Here is a 26,630-nt window from a genome sequence, read left to right on the forward strand (position 1 = left end):
AAATAAGCATTACATATAGAAAAAATAAGTTTTAAAATGCACATTAGGATGCAATATCAATATCATACTGTAAGTTAAAGGGTTATTTATACAGTTAAATTTTCATTGATACACGGTTAGCTTTTCAAAGAAAAATACCTTAGCCATTTGAGTATTTATAGAATACTGAAAATAATTTGACCATTTTAAACTACTTACCAGTTTCTGCATGGAGCTACTCAACAGACAAAACACAAAGAAACATTTAAGAGTGATTTGTGAGGTAAGAGCAACAAAGCAATCATTCATTGTCAGGAAATGTGTCATTTAGATTAAGTGATCAGAATTGTATTTGTTGGAAACACATACAATTCTATGATCCTCAAACAATATATTATTTTGAAATCCTTCTAACTTAATAAATTAGATGACTGATTTATTTTTGAAAATCTGGATAAATATACAAGCGAAATCTTTGTGAATCAAGACTTTCCATGCCAAGTCTCAACTGTGAGGGATTTTTTATAAGTAGGAATTCCTGGAAAACATGGTTTATCATAGAAAAACTGGCCAAACTTTCACAGCATTCGCTCTAACAGGCGCCACTGTAATGGGCCGCAGATTTATGAATAGGCCAAGAACAGAAGCTAACACTGAACAACACAATATGTTACAAAGTGGGACGATAGCTTTTTTTTTTCTTTTGTATATTACAATAGGTGGGATTGATTTCAATCCATAATTTACATAATGAAGAACTTAACTGGCCTGATTTCATAATTTCTCAAAACCATTGTTTTGATAAGTGATTCTGTTCTGAAATTTCATCTGGCAATGAAAATACGGTCATCGTGGAAGAACTGATTTATTCTCTTCTTACATGCAAGAATTACTGCTTGGGAATATAACCGAGCTTTCAAACAACAGGTCAGATACAACTTACTGTTGCTAGTAGAATTTTGTTCATTCCATGCTGCCGATAAGTCTTGAACAATGCACTGACCCTCAAATTTCACAAATCCTTAAAAGCTTATGTGCGTAATGTTACAGGCTAAGATAGTCAGCTGGTAGCATCAGAAAACAAAAAAAACGAAAGTGCCTGCTCTGGGTCAACCAAGGATCCACCCAAACCACTACTGTAACAGTAGCCCAAAACTAACATGGTGGTAACAGTGTAAGAGTAAGACAAATATGTACTCCCTTTCACAGGAAACTTCACCACCATGCACGGCCATACAGAGGCACTTAACGATGGTAGGGCTTGCAAACAGGTTTTTAGCGGGGAATGTATTTTCTGGTAGAATTCTTGTAAGTGAAAGCCCCACTGTCTGCCCTTCTGCCACTCAGTAACTTCTTTGCCACTTCATGATCCTAATCCTGCAAAGCTAGTTAGGATCATGCTACTATGACATTTTGGCTTATAATTTCTCAGCTGAAAATAGATCAGGCCAAGCTTCTTTTGCACAGAAGGGACAGCAGAATCTGCATAACACTGAAAATGCATGAAATCTAGGCTTATTGAGGGAAAAAGCATGAGACATGCATTGAACCTGCAAGTCTCACATGTACTGCCTGAGACATGAGAAACCAGAATTGATAAAGGAATATCTGAACTGCTTTATGAGATTAGACTAATAGAGAGTAGAAAAAAGCGTGGAGTTACAGCTGACCATGACAGTGCTTTCATGCTAAAATCAGGATATTTGTTTATCTTATGGCCCTGCACAACAGGTCCGTTCCTGACATGATAGGACACGAATCTACTTCTTTTGCAATGCCAACCTACAGTATCATGGAGTTGCTACATCATCAGAGGTTGCCACTGAAAAACTTGTAGCTCCACAGTAAATCATCCAAAAACGTGTGCATCGTTCCACCTCTAACTTAAAAGCCTTACAAATCAGGCACCATAATGACTGCATTTCCATTATCCTATATTTATTACTATAGAAAGTGATTACATATATTTGCATATGGCTTCCAATTACTCACAGTTTTGAAAGACTGGCTCAGAATGGTAGTTACAGAAGATGCAAGCATGTGGAGACACTAATTTCTCATAAAATGACTGGTTAAGATTCCCTCTCTTATATGCTGACTACATCAGACAACACTCTGAAGTAAGAGCTCTATCATCTCTAGGAAAGGAAACAGAAAATTATTTTCCCTGTGCTTAAATGGGGTCAGAAGAGAGAAAGGCGTCTGTTAATATTCTGCATTGAGACAAACTTATTCAGCCAACTATTGTGCTAATGCAAATGATAACAGTTTGTTGCAGATGTGCAGCTGAATAAAATGTAGCCAAATCGTCTGGGCTTTTTGCAGTAAGAAACTACACGCAGAAGATGATGGTAGGTTCAATAAGCATTTTAAAAGAGAATTGTAAGCACAGTGCCTTCCTGTTGATGCCCCTCTCCTCAGCCACCAAAACTGCAAACTTTCAGCTGTAAATGTTATTTTGAGAAGATTAAGATGGAAGGTGGCTCAGAATTCAAAGTACAAATGGCTAATGGATTTCAGACTTTAATATTGACATTTCAAGGCAGAAGGAGTCTTTTTAGGTTCTACAGTCACTTATCATATTGATTATTATTACTGTTGTAGCAGAGAGACAGAGATTGATAAGAATGACTGTAAAATAGAGGAAGTATTTTAGATAGTAAAAAAGAGACAAAAATGGTCCTAGTGTCTCAGTCGTAAGAAAAGAGCATCCACAGTGTAACAAAGATTGATATTCTACCTTCACATACATCAAATACAGCTGCAGATATTTTGCTGGCATCGCTATATCTTAGGTCAGTTCTCACTAGAGGTTTTTTTTCCATAGTGCTCCACAGGTTTCAGAAATTTTATCCACAATCACCCACAATGTTTCAGTGAGGTGTACAGCTTCCCATCCCTCATCTAGTCATATAAATTGCCCCTGCCCAGTACGGCAATGCCCACACCTGGACTAAAACATCAGGTGCTCTAAACTACGTAGCACCAAGGCACATATAGTGCATCACTTGTTTTTCTCTTATTAATGGAGAACCATTTAATTAATAAAAAATGATGAACTTTCTGCCTCTGGCAACATTCTTGCTTTTAAAGATAGTATAACAATTTATGGTTAGGTTACCACCACTTCAACTTGTATTTTGAAATCAAACTATGCCCATCAGAGAATGGTTGAAGTTGGAAGCGCCGAAGGTCATCTGGTCTAACCCCTTCTCCTCAAGGAGGACCACACGTAGCCATTTGTCCATGGCTATGTCCAGGTGGCTTTTGACTGTCTCCAAGGATGGAGACTCCACAACCTCCCTGGGCAACCTGTGCCAGTGCTCAGTCACCCTCACTGTAAAAAACTGTTTCCTGATGTTCAGAGGGAACCTCCTGTGTTGCAGTTTGTGCCCATTGCCTCTGGTCCTGCCACTGGCACCACTGAAAAGAGCCTGGCTTCATCCTCTTTACACCCTCCCTTCAGGTATTTATACACATCAGTAAGATCCCCCGAGCCTTCTCTTCTCCAGGCTGAACGGTCCCAGCTGCCTCAACTTCTCTTCATAGGAGAGACGCTCCAGTCCCTTTAACCATCTCTGTGGCCCTCTCCTGAACTCTCTCCAGTATGTCCATGTCTCCCTTGTACGGAGGAGCCCAGAGATGGACAGAGTACTCCAGGTGTGGCCTCACCAGCGCTGAGCAGAGGGGCAGGATCACCTCCCTCGACCTACTGGCAACACTCCTCCTAATGCATCCTAGGACACCGTCGGCCACCTTTGCTGTAATGGCATATTGCTGGCTCAAATACATAAATATATTGATTTTTCTTATTTAAAGGTTGTACAAATAAATCCCATTTACTTAGATTACCTGTTAAACACAAAATGGTATTATTACTAAACACCAAAATTATCCGGTAGGCTGACAAAAAGGATATTATCGGTCTAGATTATTTGCCTCAATGAATTTATTTCACACTGAATGAAAGATGGCTTGCAAAATTGAAAGAGTGAATTACAGTGTTAATGAGTAAATAGAAGAGGCATACAGACTGGAAACCCCTGGTTATTAAAAAAAAATATCAAATGCAAGCACAGGAAGCAGAAGGAAACCAGGGAAGGGGGGGAGGAATACAGTTAAACAGGGAAAACTGTGTCAAAGACAGAAGGAAGAAGAAAGCATGCAGGGGAACTGGAGATATCCGGAAATAGTTTTGAAATGTGCTAGGAGCCTGGTAGTCATTAGGCATAAACAAAGGCAGAGGGAATGACATGTAGATGTTCTGGTGAATTGATGTTAAGTGATGCTTTTTGTAATCACCCTCAAAATGAATTACTTATTTAATAAATTAGTTTTAAAATAAAGTATTGTAATTCTTTTATGGAAAGGCAGAAAACCGATAGCGTTATACATTTCTGCTAAGCTCAGCAACTTCGAAAATTCAGTTTTTGGTAAAGCTATTACAGTCTGATGTATACCTGGAGTTGTGATTTTCAATATGCACTATGCAAACACCTGAACAAGAGCAGATCTGTCTTTGTACGAGCACCCTGAGTGCAGAGTTGCTCCATCAAACAAGAATATCAAATCTTGTCACAATACAGGACTGACAAATTATGAATAAGATTTGAACAGAATATTATGAAATACTATCAGACATTTTTTTTCCCCTCAAGTGACTTAAAAAAACATATCAAATTTTTCGTGGCTATATTAGAGAGCTAAGTAAAAGAAAGAAAAAAAAAAAGTAAAAGAAATGTCCCGACAAAAATGCACAGCGTGCACAACAGCTATGTCCCCTCTCCAAACTGCATTATTCCATTGAAACTCCTTTATTATAGTAACCATGAAATGGAGTTTTAAGGTTATTTACTAGCCACATCTTGACAGTTAGAAAAATAGCTGTATATCAAGTAACATGATTATACACAGTACAATAACAATATAATCATAAAAACAAAACACAATCCGTTAACCACAATTTGAATATTTTCATATGCTTCTACAATTCCTACCAAAAGACTGGAAGAAAGATTGTTCTTATGGCATGATTTTAAGGAGAGATTTTACATCCCTTTTTAAGGGTAAGATAAATTCAATGATGGTCAAGAATTTTTGCAATGATATAGAAAGCTAAATATTCTTGAGGTCACGGTTAGGACTCTAGGGATGTGGGTTAATATCCAGAGAGTATTCAAAGACATACTGTGCTGTCATTATTCCAAACTAATAAGTAATTCACAAGTACCTACAATAAAGACATCTCTGTCCCTTACTCTTCCTTTCATTATTCCACCCCTTGATTTAGCTCTTGTAAAAACAAGGTTTTAAATACTTGAAAATAAATTGAGTATATTTTCACTGATACCAAGCAATTCCAAGAATAGTGCAGAAGTTTCATTGCCAAATTGTTTCAAACTCCATTTCTAAATCAAAGTCATGGAGGGCTCCTTGAGGAGTGTTCAATCACATGTGAATGCTAGATTATTTTGTCCCATTTGGGCTAATAAGTTTAACTGCAACATCATCAGGAATATTACATAAATTACGTCACTGCTTCTGAATAAAAAAGAAAACATGATTCTATGGGACTATTTGTAATCTAGCATTTTACAATCTTGAATTTTAGTATGGAGAAATATAAGACTGCAAATATCTCACAGCATGCTCTACAACACCATTACTTCAGGCAGAAAAAGACTAACTTTGCGATGGATATTTTCACAAACCCCCAGGGATTCAGAACAGCAAGTCCGACTAGAAGTCAGTAAGGCATTTTAAAAAAAGCCAGAGAAATTTCTTAAACACACTCATCCTTCTGAAAGAATACTCTTCAGTAGCAAATGTTCAAAAGTGCTCAGCACTCAGTAGGGCCTACTAATAACAAAATTGTTATTGAAGAAATTTTTGAAAGCCTGAACAACAACAGCTGTGTATTAAAAGAAGTACCAATAGCTAAAGATTCAAATTATTCTAGCTGCAAGTGCCTTCTGGATTTAGGAAATACTAGCAAGCCTGGAAGCATACAAACACTTCTATTTCTACACATATGCACATACATGTTAGTATTCATATTATTTATATACAAACTATTGTCCCAATCTCTCTAATGTGGAGCATTAGCTTTTGGGGGTAACATGGTGAGGTTTAGGTATAAGTGAAAAACATAAGACATGTCAAACCTATTTAGAAAAAATTAAGCACACACAAAATCTAAGTTTCCATATCTTAGGCAAATGAGTTGAGAGTTATAAAAATCAAAGCAGAATAATAAATGTTGGCTCTTGAGCTATAGTAACTCAAACAAAAATCTTTCCAAATTTTAACATTATGTACACAATTAAATACTCAATTTCCTGTTACTTTTCCATCAAAATAAAGCTAGACTGTAATAAACACTGTATGAAGGTTCAAGCAAGGAAGATCTAGATCTGATTATTATTTTTCTAAATTTGGCAGAAAAACACTCCAAAACTTCCAAACTAGATGAAGTACCTCTTGCACTTACCTTCAGAAGTACAAGATCACCAGAAGTACATTTTAGCTGCTTTTAAATGGGAAAATAGGTTTGCTAGCAAAAATGAGATTATGGAGCTTGTTTAGTATTATCTTCTGCCAAGCATAAACAATATTTCTCCGAGTTACTACTAAGTCACATGGCTAACAGCAGTAACTATTATCACTTCATTTTCTGTAAAATGGCTTAGTCTTGAAAACTCCCAGACTTCCCCCTTGCGACTTCTCTGGACTGTTAAACAATCAGAAAGTGCTTGCTTTCAAAATCTAATATGTGTGGTAGCATGGTGGCATCACTACCATTCAACGGCCTTTTAAAATGTGCTTTTTTGATTTTAAATTTGGCTCAGCTGAACAACATATTCACACAAACACCAATGTAATGGGATAACTTCAATCAACTCGACTTTGAAGACCACAAGTAACACATTTTTAAAAGAAAGCTACTTTTTACTAGCCGAATGTAAATATAACTAAAGACTGAAGTATTTTTATCTGTAGCAGGAAATTGCTGTGCTTAATAAAGGATTTGGAAAGTCTGACTATATCATAAGCGGGTTTAGTGCAATCTCTTTGAGGACACACAATTATACCTATTCAACACAAATGAAACTGCTGACAGGAACCAAGGAAGTAAATTACCAGCCATTATTTTGCTCGGTCACAATGCATTGCATTAGCTCATTTTTCAGAGCCTAAACTAGAAAATGAATTTATAATCTCCTCAAATTAGCATGCTAGATCATTACATTGAATTGTTCCTTCACTAATAACACTTGATTTTTTTGCTGCTGACTAGGTTTTACATAAATACCATGAAAGCAAGCTCTTTGGAAATATGCCAAATCTATAGTCCTACCGGACAACATTCTCTTCTTTGCAAATTATATGCCAATGCTTTTATATGGAAATACATCAGTTTTCACATGAATACCTAAATGAGACACAGCATTTTAGCAAACATTGAAAACTCTAAACCAGCACCTTTAAATATGTTCCTTTTGGGGCTGGATATCAGGTACAAGCTTGACATCCACACTGAGTCAAAAATCATGAGCCAGTCACAAGTAAAATTTAAAACCACTAGATTTTAAAGCAATAATTAAATTTCAGTGCTTTTAATTTAATTTCTGGTGTTGAAACATTCAGGGTGTCTGTGTTTTCAGACTTTTGCCTGCAGCTACAAAGATTGGAAAAACAGCTAAAACATGAAAACTGTTATTATGCGGTGGTTCCTGCAGCTGAGCTTTAAGAAATCAGGAAACTGGTCACAAAAATCACACAAGAAGGCAATATGGGGAACTCCCATTAATGTCCTCATGACTACTTTATTCCCTTCACTTAATCATCTTAGGATGTAATAAGGTAAAGCCTTTTTATAACAATTCCTGCAAGCGATGCATGGTAACATCCACAGTTCAAAGAGTTCTGCTGAAGGAAGTACCTGAGCCTTCTCCAAACGTCCATGGGGGACGAATACTCTTACAGATTTCGGGGCATTTGTACCTTTCCTTTGGTAGCTGAAGCATTGCCATGCTGATAGTACGAGAGTTTCACTTCCTGAAAAAGTGTCTTTCCAAAAATCAGTCATTTTTTACTAAGGGAAAAGCCCCAAGTTTCAACATCACACTGTTCTCAGTAAAAAGGCCTTCTCCTGTTCTCTTGTTTATTATCGTCTTAGAACAAAACCATTAGAAAAATTACTATATGTTGTATAAAAGGTAGACAAAACAATTCAATTGCTGGTGAGCTGATATGATGTATTTACCACATACCGAACAGTTCCAGAGAGTTTACACAGTTAATTGTACAATTAGATGAAATTTTGGTTCACATAGAAAAATAAAACACACCCCTATCAATAGATCCACACCCTGTTCTAATAGCCCTGAAAGATGATGCAGAGATGCTGACTTGGACAACTGTCTAAAAATAAAAATAAATTTTAAGTGGTTCTTTTGCAACATGCTGCTCCCAGCTTTGAAGTGCACACAGTGATGCAGTCAGTTATAACTCCAAGTCCAGCAATGCTGTTTAAATTCTTATACTATACTCAATTGGTTGGGGAGAGTGTATCTTTTTTGTTTGGTTGGGTTTTTTTAAATCATTTCTTCTAGGACAACCTTCCCTGAATTGAAGAGAGGTTCCAAAATTGCTCAATGAAGACAGAAGGACTCTAGTTATATTCTGGCTCCTATTTTAAGTTCACTTTTAAGTTCTGAGATACTCTTACTTTGTGGAACAGGTACTGATCACATAACTGCCAGATTTGCTTCTCATTTAAACCAAACAAGCAACAAAACTTTGCTGGCTTTGATGGAACTTCTGACTTTAGGCAATAACCTTCAAGAAGCTCACGCTCATCAATGCTATGAGAGATCAATAGGACATCTATAGAACTACACTGACCTTTCCCAGATAAGCATCTCACCCAAAGAACTAGGATGTGAATGGTTTATAAGCTTGAGTCAGTCTGAGATCCTGTAAACCTATGACACTGTAATAAAAGGCGGGGGATGTTTCCCTCCAAAGAAATGGAATTTCTTTTATCTCCCTGAAAAAATAATTCAGAGGGTTGGAAGAAAAGTAAGAGGAAAGTAATATATTGTTCTTTCACAACATACTCCACCCGAAAAACATTATTCTAGAAAAGACATATGAATCAACTTTTTTTTAGTGCTTGAAATTTTAAGGACAATTACTTATTTAATAAAAAACTTCAGTTGAAAGAAATATTCAGCATGTTATAAAACTTCTTACGAAACACTGCTGGTTTTTGGGCCTTCTCTATTACTGAGTTCTGCAGAAATGGTAAAACCCTCTTCTCCTTCCCCTTGCCACAGCTGCAAGAAAAAAATGAACCTTGTCTCCCAGGATTTTTCCATTTGTATGTCTAGGACTCCTGATCCACCAGCTTCCGTGCTCTCAAAAGCAGTGTTACTGCAACCTATGCTCAAGCTGGCATTGGATTGCGGAGCTGCTTATGAAAGTCTGGTGGCAGAATAATCATGTACTGAGCGCTACGAATTACAGCTGATAGCATCTAAGTCCTGCAGAGAACATATATTTCAAAACCTTCAATGCTTATGAAAAATTGATTCTGACAATTACATCAGAATGTCAGTATTTTGCATTATCAAACTGGCACAGTCTGTAATGATCTTGAAACCAGCTTCCTCTTGCTTCAAGACTTATCTCCCTGTATTCTGCCATGGTACTTTCTTTTAGCCAGAAACCTTCCACCAGCTATATCTAACTATCTAACCAGAGCAATTATTTGAAGCCTGACGCAGGACTTGCTCAGTAGATATTTTTTATTTGTAGAGTTTTTATGGCCCAGAAGTTTCTTCAGCCATCAGTTATCAAATACAATCTCTTTTCTTCTGTTGTAAATACACTCAAATAGTCCTACTCGTCTATCACTCCTAGTGCTATATGGCAGAGTTGTGAACTCATTTGTAGTGTGCCTCTCCTGCACAATCTTTTGCAATGCTTAAAACTTATTCTCTATATTTGGCCAAATTATGGGTTTTCTTTGCTAGGCCTCAAAAAAGTTGTTCTAGTTTAGATGTTTTAAGTAACAGATGGTAAATCAGGAGTTAACAAAATAATCTGGTACATAAATTTACAGCAAAAATACAAAGCTGGAATTTAACCATCTTTGTGGTAGTTTTTAACTAGCTTTGTTTTAGAAACCCTTTAGGCATTCATCATTTCAAGTAGCAGATAAATGTAGCACTTTTGTCAGTATTGAAGATACTATAGTATTAAAGCTAAATGCAATCCAGCTTCAAGAAAGTTATGCTCAATCTTATCAAAGCTGCTTGGCACTTGCATCTAGTCAACAGCTAAGGTTTCTTTGTGCAATTTTAAAAGTGGTGAATTAAGCAAAAAAGTTTGACAGTTTTTACAGTACTCTTTCTACTGTGCTGAACTATTTGTATCAGTACGGTTGGCAACCCATTCAAGATGTTCACATTTGTATCTGACAGAGAAGCAGAATAATTGAAGAGCTGGCTGTCATTTTCATCAGGAGTTCACTACAATGTGTACCATAGTGTTATCATGGGATATTAATGTCATTGGAAATACCTGTGATCTTTATGCTACATGATAGTGCAACTCAAACATAGGTGCTTGAAAGTCATGCCGCTTGTTTGAACTTCTTAAACAAAGTTCTTAATAAATCTGATGTGTTGTAAAGCACCTACTCTTACTGGTGTCCTACTGCTGCTGCTCTTTGCAGCTAGATACCAGCACACTTCTCTGCTCTCCAGCAGAGTCTGACTTGGTACCAGGTTCACGTAAGTCATCAGACTTACATGTCTGATCAGCTAAGAATGCCTAGGAATGCTCATAGGAAACCAATAAATTATGATTTGAGTAAAAAGGCTTAAAATTAACAAACATATGAACACCCAGGCTAATCAGGTTCTACAAGAAGAAAGGTCTCAAAGGAATAGTCTTAAAAGATGAGCTAACAGTTTGCTACTGTGTCTGCAATATTTATATGCAGTACAGATTAAAGTGTTAAACCTGGAGATGATATGTAAGGCTGTATAAACTCAGCCTTCGTTTGAACTCCAATAGTCTTCTTCCTGATTCATGCTGTATAAAGAAACAAACTGATAAACACATTAAATGGCAAAGATGAGGTAAGATTGTAATTTGGTGGAGGACACTACATTTTGGGGCCTCTTATGAATCTAAGCTGTGTCAGTTAGACACTGTGCTTGTTTGGGGTGGGATAGAGTTAATTTTCCTCACAGTAGCTAGTGTATGGGGCTGTGTTTTGGATTTATACTGAAAAGTGTTGATAATGCAGAGATGTTTCCGTTACTGCTGAGCAGTGCTTGCCCAGAGTCAAGGCCTTTTCTTCTCCTCACCCCACCCCACCAGCGAGGAGGCTGGGGGGGCACAAGGAGTTGGGAGGGGACACAGCTGGGACAGCTGACCCCAACTGACCCAAGGGATATTCCAGACCACAGGACATCATGCTCAGCCTGTAAAGCTGAGGGAAGAAGAAGGAAGGGGGGAATTTCAGAGTAATGGCATTTGTCTTCCCAAGTAACCATTAGGCATGATGAAGCCCTGCTTTCCTGGAGATGGCTGAACACCTGCCTGCCCGTGGGAAGTAGTGAATTAATTCCTTGTTTTGCCTTGCTTGTGTGTGCAGCTTTTGCTTTACCTGTTAAACTGTCTTTATCTCGGCCCATCCCTGAGTTTTCTCACCTTTACCCTTCTGATTCTCTCCCCCATTGCACTGTGAGGGAGGTGAGTGAGCAGCTGCGTGATGCTTAGTTGCCAGCTGGGGTTCAAAATAAATATGTTTAAGAAAGAGGACTTACTGCACAAAGGCATAAAGAAGCCCCTTTGGGAACCAAACATATAGGTGCAGTATTGTGTCCATCATAATTAATACTGCTACTATGCTTGATCATTTGGTGCAGTATTGTGTCCATCATAATTAATACTGCTTCTATGCTTGATCATTTGGTGCAGAATGTTATACTGACACAGGTACAATACCGAGTTACCTCTGTGGTATTGCATTGCTATTTTATATGTTACTACTCATTTTAGGCCAATTCATTCTTAAGACTGTGCCCAGAAAGTTATTTAAATCTACCCATTTTTAATGTGAGGCTATAATGCCGTGTAAAATCATGCAGAGTAGGGATGCCCTGTTCATCGTGAGCAGTTCTTGCTTTCTATTGCTCTTTTTCTTTGCTCACATTCCCATTCCTTTTCCAAACATTATCTGCAGTCATGTTTGTAGTTCTTCAGAATGAACCTGGAATTCAAACTGTTCAAGAGGAAGTTCCTTTCATTCACCTCTGAGGTGCAAAGCAAAAAGTACTACAGGAATCAGTGGCGTCCAAGCTTTCCAATCTGAGGTAAAAGTATCTCAAATTATCTGACAATGCTATAAAAAAACCCCAAAACAACAAAAGCAAAAAAAACCACCCAAGCAAAACCAAGCAACAATAAAAAAAAGCAGCAGATTTTTGCCTCCATTCCCCTCCTTCTGTGATGCTCATGAGAGGTAAAGATGCAGACATACATAGAAGCTCTCTATGAGGGATTTCCACAGCACCTCCTCAAAAAACAGTGCAGTTGACTCCAGCCTAGTTCTAACACTGGCAGAGACTTGATCAAGTGAGAGCAGCTGGGAAGATTGCTCTTCCACCTATTCCCTGTTGACATTTCCCCTTGACTCCTGTAGACAGCTGATGCAAGTTAATTTAATTAAATCTGGCCTACAGCAGTGTACTGGAAGCTGTTGCATTTACAAATTGAGCAGTGTCCCTTTCCAGAATTTTTGTGAGCCCTTCTGTGATAATTTGTTTGACAGGAATAAACTCCACAAAAGAATGGGTCCCCCAAGTTAGCACATGCAAGCTATGCACCCATACAGCAAATCACAGTTCTTTATCACAAACATAGTACGTCATGGCCTTAAAACATTATATCTGCACAGCTTTGGAAACCAGCCTGTGAAGCAGCATGCATGGATAGGCGTTACCTTTTGCACTCAGCTAGCAAAGCCATTAATTAGGACTCAAATGTCCCTACGTGATTTTTTTCTGTCTAAAGAGCCAAAGAACAGGAAGAAGCCATAACTGTCTATTTCTCAGATTCTTTCCTCCTCTTTGCTGGATTCTTCACTCTCCAGATTTACCCTGTCTGGTTATGGGATAGGAGCAAACAATTTCTGCTGAATTCGGCCTGAATCCATGAGGCTTCCCTCCTAGGCTACCTTAGGTTGCCACTAGCTATCAAGCAAGCAGGCTGCAGAGCATTCGAAATGATTGTCCAGAAGAAGAAAGTTATTGTAAAGGGTACAGGCACCCCATCACAATCAATCAAGTTACAGCAGTGTAATGAGTCCCTAGCTTAACAGCCAAGCAGCTGTAATTAGCTGTATGTACACTGCTAGCCTACTGCAATCAGAGGGTGATGTATACTTAGGTAATTTGCTTTCCATTGGTACTGTGCAAGGAGTATGCACACAGTTATGTCTCAGCTGAAAAGGTTTCTCTACTTAAACTGATAATTTAACTGTTGGTAGTCACCTGTGCATCCAAAGAATCTCATTTCTGTCACAGTCAGTTAGAAAGCACCAAGCAAGTCCTGCAGAGTAAGGCCCAACATTCAGAGTCATACATGTGTTTTCTTATAGCATCCTTAAGGATGATGAGGCAGACAGAATCTAAATATTGCATAGAAATACTGCATATTTTCTAAATATTATAGTATGGTGAAGTCTTTCTACTTCAGTCACAGTTGCCATTATTTATGTAATAACTTCCAATATCCAAATGCTGCCATTGTTAGTACATGTTCTGCTGGAGAGATGAACTGTACAAAAGATGAGGTGTATCAGAAACACCCAACCAGAAATCCTGCCAGGATTGTGTTAGGATGTGGCCCTTGTATCAATGTTGTGAAAACAAATAATATCTGTGTAGCCCAATAGGTTTATTACTTAAGTAGAGACTTCTGTGCAAGGAAAGCCTTAGTGAATCCTTAAAAATGAGCGAGGCTGATTGCTCTCTAGTCGTGCCACACCTGAAGCAGCTGGCTCTCCAGACCTGCCATACCCAGGCCTGAGGTTTGGGAGAGGGTACGCATAGACCTGCGCCTTACTGTTTGATCCTCAGAGGGGAAAATATAATCTCAGGTAGGTGAGCGTTTGCTGGTTTCTCTGCTGTGACTGAAATGGCTGACACCAAAATGTACAAAAATAGCTCTCTGGTTGAGAATCAGAAATGAGTAAGTGAATGGCTTTTCCTCCTAGAGGTAGACTGCAGTTTCAGAATGAGCAAAAGACAAAAAACAACAGGAGTTACTTCATAAGGGCATGTACAATAAAATTTGTCAAGTACCTTTTATGGACAGATTCAATCTGTGCGCTTGGACCAACTACAGCTCTTTTCAGTATTTGTATTTCCATGTGGATTAGCAGCTGGCTCTCCTTCAGCATTTTTAAACAACCCTGAACTGTATAATTGCCATGGGACAGTTCTACCTCACACTCTGGTCATTTATGAGGATTTTCACTCTGGTACACTCAGTTATTCATTAAAAACAGATAACTCCCATAGGAGATGCTGCATCACATGATATTCATGCTACTTCTGAAATACAATATAGTTAAGGAAACACACATGTTGAAAGTACTTATCTGGCCTAAGCTATGCGAAAGTCTTCCCAAGAAAATAATTCCTATTACTTTAACTAAAAAGTAGGATTGAAGGATAATTTATATTCAGAAGAAGGGAAAAATGCGCTTGAGTTGGCTCTTCTGCACTGCCAGTAATTCCCTGACAATCCTTTGAAAAAAGTTGAAAATGTATCATGCTGCAATATGATAAAACAACACATAAAATCCCACAGGCTGAATTATCCTGATAAGGTACGCAGAGCTAAAACGTTGCACTTGGGTACATATAGTGCATTACAAGGTATGCTTTGGACAGTGGTACTGAAGAAGGAAAACTAAACCTGAAATCAGAAAACAACACTTTTCCACAAAAAGTGTTTTGCTAATGTTGTGAAAGGTACCATCTAAAGGTCACTTCAGACAGATTTTATTTCTAGTCTGAAGAACAATGCATTTTTAAATTCTGCTTAAGTCAAGGAGAACTAAGCATCTTAAAACCTTTAAAAAACTGACCCATCAGTTAAATAAGCAAACAAACCAACACCACACTTCACTACAATAGCACTCTAAGGAAATTTAGGCTACTTATGTCTATCTAAGCTAAGTTACAGGTTTCAGTATAAGTAATGTATTATTTCACCAAATTCACACAAATGCACAAATTTTGATAATTGCAATTGTAACCCAATAGTAATATTTATCTGGACTAAAGCAGCAAAAAAGTTTTGTAGGAGCAATGTGACTTGATATCAAGCTGCCTCAACCTCCATGCAAGATCCACCATACCAGTTTCAAGGAAACTACCAACCCAAATACTGAACAGTTACCTAAATAACCTAAATCTTGGAAGGGTGATTTTCAGTAAGTGTTGATATTTTTCAGAGCACTTAATTGCTTAGCCACTTAATTTAACTGATCTTATTTCAAACACATGGAAAATGGAGGAGGATGAGTCAACAGCCGTATCTTGTTCACAGAGCTTTGAGAGCCATCTGGACCGTCAAGCAACGTGATGTAATATAACAACAGTGGAGTCATTGCTATAAAATCTGCAAAGGAAACCTGGATGCTGGTCCTTGCCAGGTAGTACTTGGGTTTAGAATTTAACAGAACTGCTACTCAAACTGATGTTCAAGTCTATGTAGCTTATAAAAACTATTTCTAACTACTTCTCAGATACAAGTCTAATCGGATTCCATTTTCCCTTTAGAAAATAACTAAAAAATGGATTGCTTCCAACAACATAATAGAAAAATAACAGCAATATTTTAAAAGTCACACTAAGTTTATACTTGAACTTGTTTTAATGAATATGAATCAAATCCATGTGTAATACAGTTATTTAATCTCACACATGTTTAGGCATTTTCTTTTCTGCATGTATTCAGGGGTTTTGTTTTAAAAAACCAACCCTCCACCTGAGCAACAAGTGCTGCAACTCAAGTTCAGCTGAAACATCTTGAGTGAAATAGATTCATTCAATCACATATTTCCTCATTCTTATGACCAAGTAACACACAAATTATACTGTAAAAATAACACTTATATTAATCTTTCTGTATCTCTGTCCTATAGCTGTGATCATTAACATGTCATACTGGGTTGTTGGGAGCTGACAGATTTGTTATTCATCAGCCTTAAGGAAAGATCTTATCTGTTCATGTTTCATCATTAACACACCTTAATTTTCTTTACTGCTTTGATATGAAAGTATGGAGAAGAACACTCCTCCATCAACAGATTCCTGATTTCCCTATCCCTGCTGCAGAAGGGAAAAAGAAGACAAACACACAAGAAATAGCAGTATAGGGGTTTTTGTTTCTGAGAAAAAAAATAATATAAAATACTATATTTTAATGCAGAAAAGAAAAATTGGAATTTCTTGCTATATCTCAGTTACTTTATAGTATCGTGTTGGCTGAGAGGTACACTGCCTAACATTTATCTGCATATCTAAGCAGCATCAGGCATAGCAGTGCTCCAGTACAGGTACATACGTGCACACACAGCTAAGTCTGGAAAATGTAATTACAAATTTGCTGTGCATTTCTGTATTTTTCACTTTGAAACAAATAAAAACAACACCATTTTTCCTATAATTTATAAATCATCATCTCACAAATAAGCATACGAAGAGGAACAGAGTTATGACCAAAAAAAGGGAAAATATTTAATCTCTGAGGATTGTCAGAGCAATAGCTTATCCTGGTTTTCTCACAGTTGACCTGATTTGAGCAGGAGGCTGGACCAGATGACCTTCTGCGGTCCTTTCCAACCTGAACTACTTAGGATTCAATTTTGATTTTTTTTTAATTATTACTAAACAGAGCTGACAACCTTTGTGCTCTTTTTAGAAGCTGGCACAAACTTATTGACTATTGATAATACAACTATACCTCTTGCCTATGTACCTTAATTCAAAATACTTAAAGTTTAGTTGCAGGCATTCTCATTGAAATGAGCAGTATTATGGGTTTCATTTTCCTTAGTGTTTAGATATCCTTTACTATTAGTTTTTACTTGCAGCAGTCGCTTCTCAATGTGATCAGCTAAAGGGTAGAAAAAAAAATAATTTTAATACTCTCAGCACAACATTCTCTGTATGAACCAGATGTTGACAATCCAGACGAGCAGATTCTGCAGCTGACAAAAGCTTGTTTCCTGAACAAACGTACTAACAAGCATGCCAGGCTCTGAGGGTTAAGCCACACTATAAAACAGTTATTGTTTTCTGGAAAGCCTCCAAACTACATTCATCTTGTCCCTTCTTGCTCCCACTTGCTAGCTCCTTCACAAAATGTGCACAATGGCCACCAACTAAAATACTCACAAAAATATTTGCTCATTAGTACTGTTTTCCCAACCCGCACCATGCAAATAAGTGTCTTTGGTGGAGTTTACTTCTTGTAAGCTCTCTGCTGATGCTGAAATGGTTTTTCCTTTCTTCCTTCAGAAGCTTTGAGTCATGCTTTGTAACTGAAAATTATGGGTTGTATTTTCAGACAAGCTAAGACCAAGCCTTCTTGGTCAGAGTGTAATAGGTGCTCAAAAAATACATCAAGGAGGCAAGCCTGCTTGGTGATACCAATATTCTAGCAGAGCCAGTACTCAGTGGAGCTACACTTAATGCAGTTTCTACCTTTTTGCTGAGGGCAAAAAAGGGCAGATTTGATCCAATGCTACCTTAAAATTAACAGAGCTGCAGTAGGCAATGACAGTATATTGTTGTAAATTCTATGTACTACAGTCTCACTTAAAATGCTGATAAGACTTGTAAACCCTAGTTTCTAGTATTATGATAATAATATTCTAATGTCTTCAAGATTCATGCAGTACTAACCAAAGCAGTAAGATCTTACTGTTTTTAAATCTTGCCATCTTTCCCAAAACCACAATGCTTTCTGTTTGTTACCATCCCTCTTCAGATCATGCCTCAACTTATAAGACAATGTTTTCTAAGTAGGATCATTTTCTTTTATCTATAACTTGCCACATCATACATTTATGTCATGACTTAACTAACAATGGAATTAAATTCTCAAGCTACTAAAAATGTCAACAAGTTAGACTGGACTATTCTTTAAGATTTGAAAAGTCAAAGGAACTCTAAAACTCAAATACAGTTCTATATCTGCATCTCTATAGTTCCTCTGCTGGTCTTTCAATATTTTCTTAGACTGCTATAGTCCATTAACTTAAAATAAAGTTACATTATGCTATATATCTTTTAGATCTGACATAAGATTTTGAAATTACAAGTGAGCAGCATTCAAAGATGATTAAGTGAACAGGTCAAATAATAATAAAGTAAATTAAGAAATCATCACTTCCAGCTAAGCTTTCATCCTGATTAAAGCTAAACTTGGAAATGCATGAAACAACAGTTAGCATTATATTCAAAACTTTAGACATACTCTGCATATTATTTCAACATCAATAAAATGGGCCAAATGAAGAGATCTCAGCACTATAACAAACATGGTAAATACTTCTTTTTTTCCTTTTCCCTATGACCAGTCATTCCAGTTTCTCTCTAATTGGGAGGAGAAGATACCAGAAATTTTGCAAAGCCCAAACGGGAAGAACGGTGTTCTTTCAGCCTAAACGCACAGCACATTCTGCCATTCACAGCCACAGAATCATCCAGGTTGGTCCCCAGACCGACTTCCTGCGCTCAGGAGGATCAGGACCGTTCAAGGCCAGATTGTCCAGGGCTTTGTTGAGTCAGGTCTTAGAAACTTTCAAGGATGGTGATTGCATAGTCTACTGGACCAATCTAGCCAAGTAGCTCAACTGTCCTCATGGAGGAGGCAACAGTTTTTGCTGTTCCTGGACCAGTCTTTGCCCCTTAGGCTGTTCTTGTGGCAACATAGCATGACCAACAGGAGACAGAAAATATGGTGGTACGTTTACTGAGAACCACTTAGAGAAAGACCTAGCATTGACTCTCAAAGGGCAGATGGTGTTTGTAGGTATTGTGCACTGAGACTAACTACAAGTGCATTGTATAAATGAAGGCCTCAAAAGCATCGTGGCTTACAAACTTTTCAACATTGAGCACTACAGTGTAGATGTAGTCAAAAAGCTCAAAAGAACATAATCATCTGTCAGATCAAAAAGATCACTCAGTTCTGGTGCTACATTTATTTTGAGGTTTGGGTTTTGGGGGTGGGGATTTTTTCCACACTTATTAAGAGATTCATTGTAGCTGAAAGGAACATTATGAAATTCAAGAAAGGCAAGTGCAAAGTCCTGCATCTGGGAAGGAGCTACTCCCTGAAAACATATGGGCTCGGCACTGACTGGCTGGGGAGCAGCTCTGCTGGGAAGGACCTGAGGGGTCCTGATGAAACTTGAGCTAAACGTGACCCTGCTGTGTGCCCTGGCAGCAATGATCACTTCCCTCAATCTTCTGACCTGTTAATACAGCCTGACAGCAGTTAAGGGAAGTGATCATCTCCCTTTATTTGACATTCATCAGACCACATCTGGAACACCATATGCAGCTTTGGGTGCCCCAGCTCAAGAAAGATACTAATAGAGTTTAGCACAGAGCCACCAACACGGTTGGGAGCTGGAGCCCTTGCCCTGTGAAGAGAGACTAAAGGAACTGGGTTTGTTGAGCCTGGAGAACAGAAGGCTTTGGTGAGCTTTCCCGTACTTATGAGGAGGTCATCAAGAACACAGAGTCGGGCTTTGCATGATGGTGCACGGGAGGAGGATGAGAGACATCAGACAAATTGAAACAAGAGTAGTTCACATTGGCTATAAAGAAAAACTTTCTCACCATGAGGACCGTAAAGCACTGCAACACATGGGTGTAGAAAGATTGTGCAGGCTCCACACTTGGGGATTTTCAACACCACCTTGCCTGACCCTGCTTTGAGCAGGAGGTTGGATAATGTAAAAGTCCCTTCCAACCTGTATTATTCAATAGTTCTATGATTTTGGGTTTTGCGCAACTAAAAAATTCCTCAGCCTTTTCTAAATAAATCTTCGTTTATATTTAGAGAGAAATCCAGATTTCCTTTGACATGTTTCAAAAGAAAATAAAAGAAAACTTCTGGGAGGAGTGGGGGGATGACATAAGAACATTTTTGACCCTTTTTACCAGAGGTCGTCAAGTTAAAGCCAGAAATTTTAAAACATTCACTCTCAGACAAAATATGTCATTTTAAAGAAGGGAAAAAACACTTACCTACTAGAGATATCTATACCTGTAATGTGGCTTCTATTAGAAATTATGCTAGTTTAGTATACTCTAAGTGTATAGGTAGTGCCTTCACCAAAGTTTAGGTACAGTTTTACTCTAAATATTGTCTATCCTACCTTAAATATTTCTTGCAAAGCAGGATCATTAACTTCCTGTTTGCCATATCCCTAGTAGTTTATAAGGCTAAAAAAAAAATAAATAAAAAACCCACACTACTTAGTTAACATGCATTTTGCAGCTTTGCATATTTATTAGCTTTCTGTATTTAAGTATATATTATTTTATTTTTTAGTCTTTTCAGTCATAATTTCTGAGTATTAATAATGAAATGTAACTGCAGTATAATGACAGAAAATCTGATTGGGTCATTCTACTGTTGCTCTTCCAGAAGTTTGAAATTCTATTGCAGCAATAGAAAGAAGAAAGCTTACTGCATAAAAAGCCCCTCAAATCCATTCAACCAGCATGAAGTCCATCCAAGCACACTTGCCCGTGTCAAGGCAAGAACTCCCTCGCACTGTAGCCTCATGACCTGTCCTGCTGCCTTCCCCCTTTTGAGCTCAGGAAATTAATGCAGACATACGTCCCATCTTCATCTCTTTCTTCATGTCTGAAATAAGCATTCATAAATGGCATCCTGATTTGTACTAGAAATAATAGACTTTGGCATAGAGTAATATTCATGTATCAGACAGCTTAAAGAACTCAGTCTGATGGAAGACTAAAAGAAGCAGAGAGCTGCTTTCTTTGCCTGTGTAATACTTAGTATGTAACATGACAGCAATCTTCAAGTTCCTCAAGGGTACAAACAAAAGAGTAATTACTGAGATTAACACAGGGAACATGTAAAAATAAGAGGTAAAAAGAGAATATTTTTTATAAATATATGGGAAAACTTCAAGACAGCAAGATTTATCAGTCCATGGAACATTTCTGCCTGCTAACTTCTCCATTGGTTGTAATGCAATCACTCTTTTTAAAAATTCTTTTTTTTTTCTTTTTGAGCTAAAAAGGAGAAAATTCCTTAACAGGAAAAGACCAACATGGGTAGAAGGTGTCCTGAATGATCCAAGTCACCTTTTTCTAAGTCTAACCTCTCATAGTATGAGTCATGTTACACCCAAGCCACAGGGTAACATACATAACGTGAACAGATACACAAATGTGACATTCCTATCTGGTAATAACAGTTCAATCAAGTAGTACTGACATTAAGAAAATATCACTGAGTAACACATTTGAAATCAAGTAGAGTATCCTCTCATGTTACTGGCTTCAGTTGGAAAGAAGCGAAATCATCTTTCACTTGCATTCCAGCTTGTATCTCTACAACTCTGCAAATACTGGGAAAATAATGAAGAATTCTTCATCAACTAGATTTGTACCACAGCCATATGGCCAGATGGGTAACATCTCAACCCCTGATAAATATGAAACTGAAGTACTTAGTAGGAAAACTGAATCTAACTCCACTTGTGCAAACATGTAAAAATCTGTTTTGGAAGCTTTTCTGTAGTGCGGACCATAAACAGTAACTGTAAAATGTACAGAAGTAGAAAGCGTGTGTCAAAAGCACTATATTTGACCCTGTTCTACCAAAAATACCCTTACTTCCTCTGCTCAGTTTAATCCTTCACAATCTACAGCCATCTTAGCTATGTAATCCAATACTTATCCTACACATTTGCATGAGTTTATGTACTGTGAGAACATTAAGAAGAAAGGATTTATTAACAGCCTCTCAACTGACATTTACAGTGATTATGGTTCTTCAGTCCCCCACTAGTGCTAACCTTAAATTTTTCTCTTATTTCCTCAGTTTAAAAGTTCAATTACAAAATTTCTAATAGGAAAGCACTATATTTTTAAAAACACAGACTCTCTTCCTTAGCAGCCAGGACCTGCTTTATTTGAGCTTCCCTGTAACCAGAGTCTCTGCCTCCCACTACTTCACAGTGAATAAATAAGCAACAGAACATTTTGAGTGTCTAATGGGGCAACCTGCTAACTAAATTAAATATGATCAAAGATATGGGATCTTAGACCAGCCTTTTATATAATCATAACTAAAACAAACTACGAAGCAGGAGTTTTGAACAGGACAATCTCAGTGGCTTCCTTGCCTGTAGAGATAAGCAGGCATGAGGAAGGCTCACCCGAGGCACTTAAACACCACTAACACACTCCCTCCCAGGAGTTTCTTAGGAGAGAAAAAGGAGTTTATACACTGGCTGGTTTTTTATATGATGGCACTGAAACAGTATTAAGCCTCAGCATTTAGTGTGAAGAGTTCAAACCTGCAGTTTTGTACGTATTTATTTTTGTCTCTGAAAACACAGGCAGGGAATTCCACACCATGGGAGGACAGGAGAGGATTGTCGTCCTTAGGATTTACTGGAGCCCATGGTTATGAAAGAGCACAAGCCCTTCACACTGAATTTGTATTTGCAGCAAGAACTTTCCTGATACGTAGTGAAAAAAATGCAGAGATTTGATCAAAGATCTTACATGTAGACTAAGCAATAAACTTCCTAACTCTTAGGAAAGCCCATCACTGTGCCTTGAAAAGATAAAATTTGCGAGGTAATTCTTTAATCAGTGACCTGAATTGCTGAACAAGAAAATTTGAAACAACCTAAAACAATCTGCTACAAAAAGGTATGAACGTTCAATAGCTCCAGATTACCACAGTTACATAAGCATCCTACAGCATTCATAAATATTGTGGTCCACTTAAGCACACTTCCCAAACTATTTACAACAATTTGAATAATTTATATCCTAACTAAATTATCAAGACTAAACCCACACCTGTAAATTCCTACTTGCCAGGAGCTTGTATAGAATCTGGACATTTCATTTACGACATACCTCCCCCTCTATGCACATTAGGTACGTAAATCTCTACCACATGGAGTTGAATTGAAAATATTCTGCAGTTTTCTCAAATTTTCTACTACAAGCTAAACTTCATGCATCTCAACAGCAAAAAAAGAAAATATTGATTGGAGATTTTGTAGGACTTCACACAAGCTCTTTTTTCTTCCTTCCATTTTAGCAGTAAAACATTTCCCCAGTTGATCTGATCACTAACCTCATGTGGGCTTCAAGAGTTTGTTAGAAGTAACTGGAACAGCTCACCCACCGGCAGGCTGCAAGCAGTAGTAAGTCTAGCTACCCTGAGGTAGATGCAGCTGACTCGCATTCAAAGATACCATGAGACATACACCATGGCAGCCCAAATCAGCCTCGATTTTTACCTTTTCTTCTTCCTTCCTATAGAGATGTTCATTTTGTAGGTTCCACTCCTCAGTGTCTTTGAGAAGTTTATTTAGGTTGCAGATTAGCTGTCTTGTACAATGCACCCCAGTTCCACTATGACTGTGCACTGTGTGTGCATGCACATGTGTATGAGTAGAGGGAGTGGGACAGGGAGGAAGAGTGCATAACAGCTTCAGTTAACCTGGATAACAGAGAATCAACTTTATATTCTCTTCCAGATTGTGTCAGGGTGCTAGAGACAAAAATGAAGCTTGCGCAGATTTAATCTGTAAACTAAAACTTTATGTATAATTTTCACACATACTGCTGGGCAGTATGTTCAAGCCAAGAGAGTCATATTCAACAATCCCAGAACACAAAGCAAACTTATTTATGTACCTATTCTAAGATTATTTCAGCTTTAGCTTATTCATCAGGTTATGGCTTTTCTCAGGACTCTGCAAACCTTTATTCCTTTTTTTATTTGTCTGATCTCACGGTTGACCCAGCTTGCAGTAGAAGGTTGGATGAGAGAACTCCTGAAGTCCCTTAAAGCCTCAATCTTTCTTTAATCCTATGATTCCAGAAGGAGTGGCATCTTTATCGCTTGTTGATTGCCCACCTCTCCTACAAATTCTGAAAACTCAGTAAGTGTTTAGTCTGCACAAGTGAAAGATTAATCACTTCAATTTAAAAGATAACAAAATCTCCTCTCTACCAGTGACTTGTCTCCACTTTGAGGTCTACAAAACTGAACACAAATTTGAAACTCCATTTGCTTTTTCAAATCAGCATCACTACTTAAGTCTTAGAACACTGTGATAAAGAAATTTCATCATTTATTTTATCTACTTGTGGTAATCGCCATAAGCTGGTCTCATGCTGAAAAGCTTGATATCTATCACTCTTCTGCTTGTATCACATCTATCATAGTCTGGCCTTGATCTGCAATATTCAGAACAAGTCACACATTCCAGCTAATAGATCCAGCTAACAATGCCATGTGTAACCAACTTCATTTAATTTAAACACCCATCACACCAGCACTGGGTGTGCCGCCTGCAGCAAGGTTTAGAATCATAATCTTTCCTGCCATGTACAGAGCAATTAGTTATTCCACCATCACTATCACTTTCATGCTGAAGCTCAAACTGCAACCTGTTATGGTTCTTACACAAGGCACCTCTTTGAAAAAGCCTCAGCACCACACCAGGAAAAACACAGTTTCAGTCTCCTGAGAGACTGATCATTCCCACGCTGAGCATCTCCCTGGAGTCTTGCTGCACAAATTAGGACCGAAAATGCTTTTCAGCCGTGGCTGGCAGAGCAGAGACAGGATTTCCCCTCCAGCTAAGATGAAATAGCTCTTTTTTCAAGTTAGAAATAGGATTTCACTTAAGGAAAGCTCATAAAGATTCTTGTGGCATGGACTACGCTTACCTCCTGGACAATGCCTCATGGCCATTTTACAGCGTCTGGATTCTGCAATGGTTGGGCATGGTATTGTGTCTTTTGCTGGCTTCTTCACAATTTGTCTTGTCCTTGTTTCCAGGCCCCACTTAAATCCACAGGTTTTGTTATTTCTGCTGCAAGTTCCCCACTCACTCCACTGACCCACTTCACAGCCTTCTGATAAAGCAAAAGAAAACATGAGTAAGCAATTCTTCTGGGTTTTGCTTTTCTTTGTTTTCATTTTTTTAAAAAATTAGAATACGCTATTAGAAAGCACCACTTGCAAGTTTTACTGTTAACAGGCAAAAACTTAGAAAGAAAATTAAAATCTCTTACAGAACCTGAAAGAATCCTTTTAGCCAACTTCAACCTGACCATCAGACTATCAATCTGTATGTATAGGCATCCTGTCAGTCCCAAATATTCAAAAACCCTCCTAAAATCACGAGATTGATTTAAATTGTTCTCTTTTTAATAAATAAATTCTATTTGGTTGTCACCTGGATTTGCAAAGCTCAAGAGTTCACATTTCCAGGTCCTATCCACCAGGAAATGCAAGGAATACTCTTGAAAGAAAGTCTGTTCTAACACAATTCCCAGGCTTCAAGATAAAACACCAAACTGTGAGACTTGACAAATATTGTGAGAACAGCCAACGCTGGCTCAGAGGTATAAAGTAAATTTCTACAAAAAACACCTACTTGGTGGTTTATATTTGTTACTTGCTAATGGAAAAGTAGGGAGCTACAGGGAAACTAAAAGTGAATTTGAAGCCCAGATGTTGCAGGAGTTCAGTCTGTCCTGCCTCTGGGTTATGGCCTTGGTAAAAGGCAAAATGAGCAGGTAGTTTTAAGAGGGCAAGAATCCGACAAGTACATCACTGACTTAAAGTTCTAATGCAAAAACCTGGCCTTCCTGAAATCTTACAAATTCTGAGTTATAAATCCTCATACAAGGTGATTTACAGTTAAGAGGACAGAACCTTCTGATGCAGAACAGAATGGCATTCCCAATAATGCAATATTTCAAAGTTTGGAAAAAACTGTTATTACTATTATTATTATTACTATTATTATTGGTAAAGAAATCCAGACACAATTCATTAGTGAATATTTCTTGACAGGAAATGCTAAGCATCAGCTTAAAAATAGCGCCATATTTGAACCTTGGCACCTCGTAAAAGAGCTGCTTCAGCAGCATTGCTGTGCTAGAAGACTCACCCACACATTCCATAAGCTCTTCCAAGGCTGCAAATCCAGGGGGGCATCCTCGGAAGCAGCGGCCTCTGTGCGAGTAAAAGCCCGTTTTGCATTTGGTACAAAAGTCTCTGCTAAAGCAGGAGTCGCAGTTTTCTATTCTGCATCCTGAATCAAAAGGATCGTAAGAAACAGTGAGACAACTAAGTTAGGGTAAGACTAAAAATGAAAGGAAAGCAATAAAATAGCAAACCCAGAAGTGCTATGATGAGTAATTTTGAGGAAACTAAGAAGCAACAAATTATTTTGGGAAGTATGCATGTATTATACGTACCATGTTCAGGTTTTTATTTGTCATTAAAAG

General features: G+C 37.9%; 1 protein-coding gene across 2 annotated transcripts in view; it reads right to left on the reverse strand.

Annotated features, from left to right (window-relative positions):
• The window catches only part of RSPO2 (R-spondin 2), a 120,806-nt gene that overhangs the window by 17,963 nt on the left and 76,213 nt on the right, over positions 1-26,630 (reverse strand). For both annotated transcript variants that reach the window (XM_049830339.1, XM_049830329.1), the window contains 2 exons: positions 26,291-26,434; positions 25,059-25,247 (listed from right to left, as the gene is read on the reverse strand). In XM_049830339.1, coding sequence (XP_049686296.1) covers positions 25,059-25,247; positions 26,291-26,434 — 333 coding nt within the window. The remainder of the gene's footprint in view (positions 1-25,058; positions 25,248-26,290; positions 26,435-26,630) is intronic.

This window comes from Accipiter gentilis, chromosome 2 (assembly GCF_929443795.1).
Source record: "Accipiter gentilis chromosome 2, bAccGen1.1, whole genome shotgun sequence".
NCBI lineage: Eukaryota > Metazoa > Chordata > Aves > Accipitriformes > Accipitridae > Astur > Astur gentilis.